The sequence below is a fragment of the Triticum urartu genome, chromosome 3A (assembly GCF_056163025.1).
Source record: "Triticum urartu cultivar PI428250 chromosome 3A, HENAU_Tu73, whole genome shotgun sequence".
NCBI classification, from domain to species: domain Eukaryota; kingdom Viridiplantae; phylum Streptophyta; class Magnoliopsida; order Poales; family Poaceae; genus Triticum; species Triticum urartu.
This window is the reverse complement of record NC_141875.1, coordinates 97338765-97348251: the sequence shown is the minus strand read 5'-3', so window position 1 is coordinate 97348251 and position 9487 is coordinate 97338765. Positions and strand designations below refer to the sequence as shown.

Sequence of the window (9487 nt, the reverse complement as noted above, 5' to 3'; positions counted from 1 at the left end):
CAAAGCACTCCTACGGTATCCGGGAGTTACACGATCTCATGGTCAAAGGAAAAGATACTTGACATTGGAAAAGCTCTAGCAAACGAACTACATGATCTTTGTACTATGCTTAGGATTGGGTCTTGTCCATCACATCATTCTCCTAATGATGTGATCCCGTTATCAATGACATCCAATGTCCATAGCCAGGAAATCATGACTATCTGTTGATCAACGAGCTAGTCAACTAGAGGCTTACTAGGGACATATTATGGTCTATGTATTCACACGTGTATTACGATTTCCGGATAATACAGTTATAGCATGAATAAAGACAATTATCATGAACAAAGAAATATAATAATAATGCTTTTATTATTGCCTCTAGGGCATATTTCCAACACCCCCCCGGGGGCCAGTGCTTGTCTAAGTGTTGGTCCGAACTAGAGTCCTTTGCAGCGCCACCTCGGGGAACTTGAGGGCTGGTTTTAGTTGTACGGAGCGCTCATCCGGTGTTGCCCTGAGAACGAGATATGTGCAGCTCGTATCAGGATGTCGGCGCATCGGGCGGTCTTGCTGGTCTTGTTTTACTTTTCGAAATGTCTTGTAACCGGGATTCCGAGCCTGATCGGGTCTTCCCTCTAGAAGGAATATCCTTCGTTGACCGTGAGAGCTTGTGATGGGCTAAGTTGGGACACCCCTGCAGGGATTTGAACTTTCGAAAGCCGTGCCCGCGGTTATGGGCAGATGGGAATTTGTTAATGTCCGGTTGTAGAAAACCTGAAGTTGACCTTAATTAAAATACATCAACCGCGTGTGTAACCGTGAGGGTCTCTTCTCGGCGGAGTCCGGGAAGTGAACACGGTGTTGGAGTTATGCTTGACGTAGGTTGTTCTAGGATCACTTCTTGATCATACTTTTATCGACCGTACTTTGCCTTCTCTTCTCGCTCTCATTTGCATATGTTAGCCACCATATATGCTAGTCGCTTGCTGCAGCTCCACCTCATACCTTTTACCTTACCCATAAGCTTAAATAGTCTTGATCGCGAGGGTGTGAGATTGCTGAGTCCCCGTGACTCACAGATAGTTCCAAAACCAGCTTGCAGGTGCCGTTGAACCGTGCAGATGACGCAACCAAGCTCACGGAGGAGCTCGATGAAGATCTTGTCATTTGTGTTGTTTCTTTCTAGTTGATCAGCAGTGGAGCCCGGTTGGGGTCGATCGGGGATATGTGTAGCTTTTGGGGTAGTCTTCTTTTATTTTGGCTCCGTAGTCGGGCCCTGATTGTATTTGGATGATGTAATGCTTTTTTCATGTATTTGTATGAAGTGGCGATTGTAAGCCAACTATGTATTTCTTTCCCTTATGTATTACATGGGTTGTGTGAAGATTACCTCACTTGCGACATTGCTTTCAATGCGGTTATGCCTTTAAGTCATGCTTCGACACGTGGGAGATATAGCCGCATCGAGGGCGTTACAAGCGTACACCTATATTGTGGTGTGATAACTTAGGGGCAACTTACCTAACGGCGAATCCAGTGTTTCATGCTTGTACTAAACACATTGAGATTGATTTCCATTTTGTGAGAGAACGAGTAGCTGCTTGTGAACTGGAAGTCAGGTTTATTCTTACAGATGATCAGTTAGCTGATGTATTTACCAAACCGCTACTAGACAGATGCTAGACCGCTTTAGAACCAATCTGAATCTTGTATGTAGTTCAGATTGAGGGGGCATGTAAAATAGGGTCTAGTTTATTGTACTTGTACACATACTCATATACGTATATAACTGTATTGTGATCATCTATATATTGAGACGTGAGGCTGGATGTCAACCACCCACGCAAAACCCTAAACCCTACGTTTAACTTCCATCCCTTGCCAAGCAGGCAGCAGCCCTTGTACTTCTGACAATTTCTCTCCCTATTTCTTTCCTCGTCACACCACTCCTTACATTTGCATCATTCACATATATTCTTGATAATTTCACTTCAAACTTGTTCAATTTGAAACAAGTTTAATTTGTGTTATTCTCAAAAGATTCTCACTTAAAAAAAATCCCATTTGGATAGTTTCAAATATTTCCACTAGCCTTTCAATATTTCCTTGCCATTTAAGAAATGTCATATATTTTGATTCAGTTTTCTATTATTTCACTCACTCTTTACAGTATAAAAAAAGATCAAAATTATAGTTCATAGCTGTTCACATCAACTTCAATTATTTTAGTCAAATTTGAACAAGTTAGGAACAATGGTGTGAGCAAAAACGACAATACATTGAAGGTCAAAACTTGTTAGGAGGTTTCAGAAACAACACAGAATATATCGAGTCTTTGTTGCCATGGAACATTTGTAATTTAGTCCATGTAATGGATCTTTCATTAAAGCTTGTTGACGTATCATTGCATAGCATAATTTCAAACTCATTGATAATTTTTTATAATGGAATTGTGTATCTTCAAAGTATTAATGCTTATGTTTTCACCCTCATACCCCCCCCCCCCAAAAAAAACAATCCAATGCTTCTACTCACTTCAGGCCCATTTCTCTACCGAACAGCACAATTAAAATCATCACCAAGTTATCGGCTAACAAATTGCAAAAGCTAATTCTCAAGCTGATGCATATCAACCAATATGGTTTTCTGCAAGATAGATCAATTCAAGATTGCTTAGCCTGGGCTTTTGAGTATTTACACTAGTGCCTTCAGTCCAACAGGGAAATGGTCAATCTGAAACTTGAGTTTGAAAAGGCTTTTAATCTGATTGAGCATAATCTAATTTTTGACATTTTGGATGCCAAAGGTTTTGAGCATACATGGATTAATTCTATCAAGATGAGTTTTGGTTCAGGGACATTCCTATGTTCTTTTAAATGGCATTCCTAGCAAGGAGATCCAGTGCAAAATGGGAGTAAGACGAGGGATCATTTATCTTCTTTCATCTTTGTGTTGGAATCAGACTTTCTTCAGTCTATCCTCAATGAAGCTATGCCTAACTCAATCACTCAAGCTCCTCTACCAATGACATCATGCCCAGGTTTCCTTGTTTATTCATTATGCAGATGATACCATTTTAGTCCTACATGCAATTGAAAGTCGGGTCGTGCAGATTAAAAAGATCTTGATGCACTTTGCTTCTCAAAATGGTCTCAAGGTCAATTATTAAAAAAAAGTCATTGTGCCAATCAATGTAAATGCTGCCAAAATGAATACTATTGTTAGTATGCTTCTGTGTCAACACGGATCTTTCCCATTCACCTATTTGGGACTCCCACTTACACTAGTGCAGAAATGCTTATACGCAATTTTAATGTGCCACTTTGAATCCATGTCATTGTTATTTTTTGAAATAACAGTGGCATAGACAGATTTCACATACTGATAACCTATTACTGGTGGCGTGGCTCGATTTTCACTCGCACCGATGTGGGGGGCCCAGTGTCCTGGCTGGTCATAAGGTAGTAGTGGCGTCGAAAAATAACAACACCCCACCGGTATCGAAATACTGGTGGTGTGGCTCTTAACTGGCACGCCATAAATATTTTATGTTTGGTGAGCTACGAGTAAGGTACATAATAGTGGCGTGAAATGATAAGAATTTTGAATAAACATTCTTATTTATTAAAACCGTAAATATTTGAGTCCTATGTTTTGTCATATCATATACACTTCAAAATAAATATTTTTGGAAGAAAAATAGTTTAATTCTTCCAATAAAAACAACTCTAGCCTAAATATACCAAAAAAGCCTGAATAATACTAAAAATAAGATTAATAAATAAAATAAATAAAACAAAAAGCTTAGCTACCAGTGGCATGGGCCCAGCTCCTCATGCCACCCGAAGCAGACCCAAAAATGGGCTCCCCCCCCTCCCCCCCCCCCCCCCCCCCCCCCCTTCCCGCGTTGTTTGGAGAACCTTTTAAACATTCAAACCAAGCCTTTGTCCAATTCATTGTTCTCCAACAGATTAGAGCTCAAGTACCCTCCTCAAACGCACATGATTCTTGGTCATGTTCATGGAATTTTAGGCAATTCTCCTATGCTAAAATGTACAAGCACCTGATGGGACAGTCTGATTCCAGTATTTTATTCAAATGGATCTGGAAATGTGCTAGCAGAATAAGGCACAAGATTTTCCTCTCGATAGTTATGCATGACATAATCAATACCAGAAGCCTTCTTGAACGCGGAAAGTTTAACATGGAGACCTATGAATGTGTGCTTTGCTCTGAAGCAATCGAAGAAACTGCTTTGCATATTCTCTAGGACTATACTTTTGCCCAAGCATGCTTGGAAGAAATTTCTCCTAATAGAGACAGAGGCATTTTCGTAATTGATAAAATTCTGCTTATGAAACAGAAGCTTCCCGAGAAAATTGCTACGGACATAATTATTATGGGATGATGGTGGAGAATTTGGATGCAGAGAAATGAAAAAAAAAACAGAAACTAAGTCCCCGCCATTCTATCCCGGAGTCTAATTTGAAGCATGATCTCCTCTTGGTCACAATAAACACATATTCGCATATTGAAAGACATAAACACATACCACATAAACAACAGGTAAATTTGTCCCGCTGCGGGTGTTGCCATTCATGTAACACTACTCTGCCGGGACTCTCTACACGCATTTTCCTTCCTCAACATACTACTTGCAGTAGGCAAACCACCTACTGTTTTCTTAAAGACCATGGTGCAGAGTTCCTTCTCAAAATCAAAGGCGCGGTGTTCCCGTCAGATTTATTTATCTGGCTACTACGTGTACTAATTAACAGACAGACTGAATACAAGCGCCATGTCGCATAGGAAACAACTCCTTTCTCCCACGTTTTACTCATGTGTCATGTGTGGTCTTCAGACGGTAAAAGCAAGGGATCACCTCTGCTCTGTTTCAGCCGACAGTTTGCTAAGTGCTCCTAGCACTGCCCTGGCATTAAGCTGGGACATGATTTTGTGGATAATGTTTCAAACTCTTCTTTAAAGGATTAATCTGCAGATACAGGAAAGTGTTGAAAGGTGAGCTCAACTTAGTCTTCCATAGAGCATCTGGCTTACCAACTTCAGGTAAAACAGGAGAGATGTATGTAAAATAATTAGTGTGTGAAGAACTAGGTATTCAGGCTATATACGAATAAGAGTTCTGCAGAAATCAGTCTCCGTACCCACTTTCCTTCCTGAACATACTTGTTCAGCCACTAGTTCCTTGCCATCTTGGTCAGTTTTCTCTCCCAGCTCAGTGGTGAACATCTCGTTGCTACTCCCACTGTCAGCAGTGGCAAATTTCAGACGACCATCCACTGGACTTGTAGTGAGAGAATCGCTAGCCCTCTCTTGTGTGTGTGTGTGTACACTTAACATAGCCCTCTCTTGCCATCTCATCCAAAGGGAAGTGCCTTATATATGTTGGCACAGAACTTTTTTTTGTCAATGTGGGGCTAAACCTCACATGCCCTCCACTATTTTCACTTCTCACCATATTCCAAAAATTATTTGGGCCGAGTCCACTTTGGGCCAAAGGGCCCATAAATTGTTCCACCAATTATGAGTTTTTTTTAAAGTCCGACAATTGTGAGGTGTGTATGACATAAGAAAACAGATGAATTCCATTGCCAGAAGTGTATAGATTTCATCTGTTTTGCTGTGAAGGGGAATCTGTGTTGCAGTTCAGGATTATATTCGTGACTGACAGTGTTGGTGAGGTGTTGCAGAAGGAAATCATGAATAAATTGGAGTCAGCCTTTCGAACATTCTGGAATTTATTTTGATCATTTACAGAAGGAAATTTAAAAAAAAGACAAAAATAAAAACATTACTTAAAGCTTGAACAAATAAAAATACAAAAGGAAAAAAGAAAAATCATTACATAAAAACTTCTGCTGATCTGCAGATTGCTTCCTTGAATAGTACTGCTAACTGTTGGAATTTTTTTAAGTTGGAGTAGATGATATATTTTGAAAATTAACTTCAGCATTCATTCTTGGGGAAAAACCATCACTAACTTTGAAAGAGGGTCCAACTAAGCAATCCAACACTTTGATAACAAGGCTCTTAGACCATCCTTGAGAAACGTCGGGCTTGTCGGCATTGGGAGACTGAACAACTCCAACGAGTTGCTTCACGGTCTGAAGACAACAAAAAGAAGAAACATGAAACTAGATGGGAATAGTGCACTGCAAGCTGGTGAAGGGCACACTGTCAAAATCTCAGACTTCACAGAAAATGGAACAACCAATTAATGTAATCAAATAATAGTGAAAGTGGGAAAAGGCGCACTGTAAGAAATCTATCAATAGCACTGTAAAAAATCAAAATAAAAAATGCTCTGACAACAGCCTGAACACACTATAAAATCATATCAGAGGCGTTGTAAACAAAATACTAGGAGCTACCAGAACTTACAACAAATGACATCATGCATGTTTACTTTGACCATAAAACTGTAAAAATCTTACTGAAGCACACTGTAAAATCAGATCAGAGGCGCTGTAAACAGAATACTATGAGCTACCAAAACTTACTGTAAATGACAACACATTTACTTGGATCATAAAAACAGTAAATTTTACTGAACCACACTGTAAAAAAATGAAACAATGGTACAGTAAAATCAAAACTCTTACAGAGGCAATGAAAGTTCAGATCAGAGGCACTGTAAAAGAAATGCTAGGAGCTACCAACAGGAAATGAAACACAACATGGGTGAGCATTGAAGAGAAAAAAAACTAATTACTTACATGATTCACATAGAAATCAAACAATGCTTAGTCCAAAATACCTTCATCCATAGACAAATCTTGCAGAAAGCGAAATGAAACTTAGTTAAAACTAGGGTGCAGGAAAATCAAAACAAGCAGAATGGTCTGTTGAAAAGGAAAACTTAAACCTGCGACACTTTGAAACAATCATCTTCAGCACATAGTCGTCGGGGATAAAAGGTTTTTCTGAAGAATCTACATTGTCATCAGGAGAGAGTTCATTGGTTCCCTGCCCACAAACCTTCCTCAGTCTGCCCATTTGTTTCACTAACCATGGTCAAATGATTATGGTTGTAAACTAATAATAACAGCTGAATGAACACTCTCCGAAGACTAATAGGCATAGTGAACTAAATCATTTCTATCATTCACAAAAAAAATCACAGAGAGAACCACTTTTTTTTAAAAAAAAGAGGGACTTCCCGGCCTCTGCATCAGAACGATGCATACGGCCAACTTTATTAATAAGCAAATAGGTTAACAGAGAGAACCACTTACATAACAACTAACTAAAAATCATACTAAGACAGTCAATCAGGAGTTCAGGACTGCAACTAAGACACACAAAAAGACCACCTAAAATCAATGAAAAAAATAGCGTGCTACAGCAAAATAGCGGCGATCTCAAAATATGCTATTAGCGTGTGCTATATCGCGCTATAGCGTGCTATTAGCGAGACGTTGTACACCGATATATTTAGCGAGGCAATTTTCAATACGCTATAGCGTGCTTTTAGCGACGCTATAGCGCGCTATTTTTTCCAGTGCCTGAAATATGCCACGGCTATACCAGGAAGCACCACATGTAAATGTAATCAGAGAAGAACTCGAAATCAAAATTGGGGAGAGAGGTGCAGCGATGGGGAGAGAATAAACTCTTCCCATCGAGCAGGGAAAGAAGACCTCGAAATCAAAACTGCCATGACCCTCTCTCTCTCTCCCTCTCCCCCTCTCCCTCCACCTCTCTCTCTCTCTCTCTCCCTCTCTCTCTCTCTCTCTCTCTCTCTGACTCACCGAGCTCTCGGCCTGAAAAATATTGCGGGCCTGATAACAAGAACCAAACAATCCAAAGCTCAAAAAAACAGCACGAATCGCAACCCAGCGATCTGACGGACAGAAAAAACGAATGAACGCCAATTGATTTCATCCGGCTTAAAATTAGCAACTCCGTTAAATTTTTCAGAGTTTCACCGTAGATTTCATCCATTCCAGTGCCATGTTTCTCTCGAACGTATGCGGGCTATAGAAGTCAGAAGGAGGGTGATCCATGGTATGGGTCCCGTTGTTCTCTTGCTCTACGGGGTTGTTTTAGGCGGTTATAACAGATTTTACGCTTAAGAAAAACTAGTTCTCCACAAAAGGGGGATTCGGGCACTGCTAATGTTGTCGAACCTACTGGTGGTAGCACTGGTTAATTAGTAAGGCAAAGGGTGATCGATCTATAAGTGGCTACATGTAGGAGAAGGAGAGTGTCAGCTCGAGGGATATCTTGTGCTTCGGCTCCGCCTCCGGCTCAAGCAGCGCCTGGTGGATGCCCCCGGCTGTTGCCTCCGTCGCCACGCTGTGGCTGTGCGAGGACGGCTGCAGATGGCCGGAGCTGCAGCTTGCGCCGCCGCCAGTGCCGGCGCCCGAGGAACGCTGCAGAACACAAAACTCGTTGAGGAACGCTATGAGTGTAACCAACATGTGTTTTCGGGGCAACAAGTTACAAGTCTGTCGATACCTCGTGGCACCGCGTGACGTTGCCTTCGTCGTCGACGAGGTAGCCCGCCTCGGCGCAGAGCGCCCGGAGCACGTCGTTCTGGTCGGCATGCTTGGGCAGCGCGTACCCGGCATTGGCGCGCAGGCCGGCGTAGATCCTGGTGGCCACCTGCCGCCGGCGCCGCTCCCGCTGCCGGTTGTTCTCCCGCTCCCGCGGCGTCGGGTGCCGGAGCGACGTCTTCACCGCGCCGCCCCGCGCCTGCCGCCGCACCGTCCACGGGCCCCGCGTCGACCGGATGCAACCCCTCCTCCCCGCCGCCACCGCCACCGCCATGGCCTCCTCCCCCACAGCTCCAGCGGCCACCTCCATTGGCGCCACCACCGACTTGGCCACTCCTTCCATTGGCTCCTGCTGGCTACGACCTAGCTCGATCCTTCTAGCTCCCACTCAACATCGTGTACTGATATTTATAGGGGAGCCCGAGGCTTGTTGCGATCTGTTTCGGACTAATTTGCCCCTGTGCATGCCCGATCAGAGGGGGAGTAATAATTTACTTTGCTGCGTGCTATGGGGTTGGGTGGGCGCTTCTGCATGGCGATTTGATTCGCTGGGGCTCAGCTCAGCTGCAGAGAGATCGCCATGTGTCCTTGCTCCAACCACCTCCGGTTAAGTTGGATTATAAGTATTCTGCTGTCACGGCCCAAATATTCGTCCGTCTTCGCTCGCTGCTCCTTCCTCGCCTGGTCTGCCATACGCAAAAGGAATACTGAATCGCCTCACACAAGAATGGCAACGCGCAGAAGAAACGGAGGGAGTGCATACACACTCAATCTGAGTGAGAGAGTGTGAGTGGCAGGGTGAGGGAATAAGGTGGTTGGCGCCTGGAGGCAGCACGTAACATCTGTGTGGCGTTGGGTGGTACGCTGCACACCTGCATGCATGCTAGGGGTTAAATCAAGGAGGAATCAAGATGCCGGCATGAAGCAGCCGTTGGGCCCAGTACTTCCAGGAGAATGAAGCCAATTGGAAGTGAGTGGCACTC

General features: G+C 43.0%; 1 protein-coding gene across 1 annotated transcript; it reads right to left on the bottom strand.

Moving 5' to 3' along the window:
* Positions 1 to 7777: 7777 nt before the first annotated feature.
* LOC125548054 (uncharacterized) lies at positions 7778 to 8865 on the bottom strand. Its single transcript, XM_048711749.2, has 2 exons — positions 8467 to 8865; positions 7778 to 8381 (listed from the first exon to the last, which is right to left on the bottom strand). The coding sequence occupies exons 1-2, from the start codon at positions 8845 to 8847 to the stop codon at positions 8193 to 8195; spliced, it is 570 nt and encodes a 189-aa protein (XP_048567706.1). The 5' UTR covers positions 8848 to 8865; the 3' UTR covers positions 7778 to 8192.
* Positions 8866 to 9487: the final 622 nt, after the last annotated feature.

Excerpts from the sequence above, each read along its gene's own strand:
- LOC125548054 (XM_048711749.2), bottom strand. The coding sequence starts at position 8,847 with ATGGAAGGAGTGGCCAAGTCGGTGGTGGCGCCAATGGAGGTGGCCGCT. Across the intron at positions 8,382-8,466 it reads ACGTCACGCGGTGCCACGAG|CGTTCCTCGGGCGCCGGCAC; the intron begins GTATCGACAGAC and ends TGTGTTCTGCAG.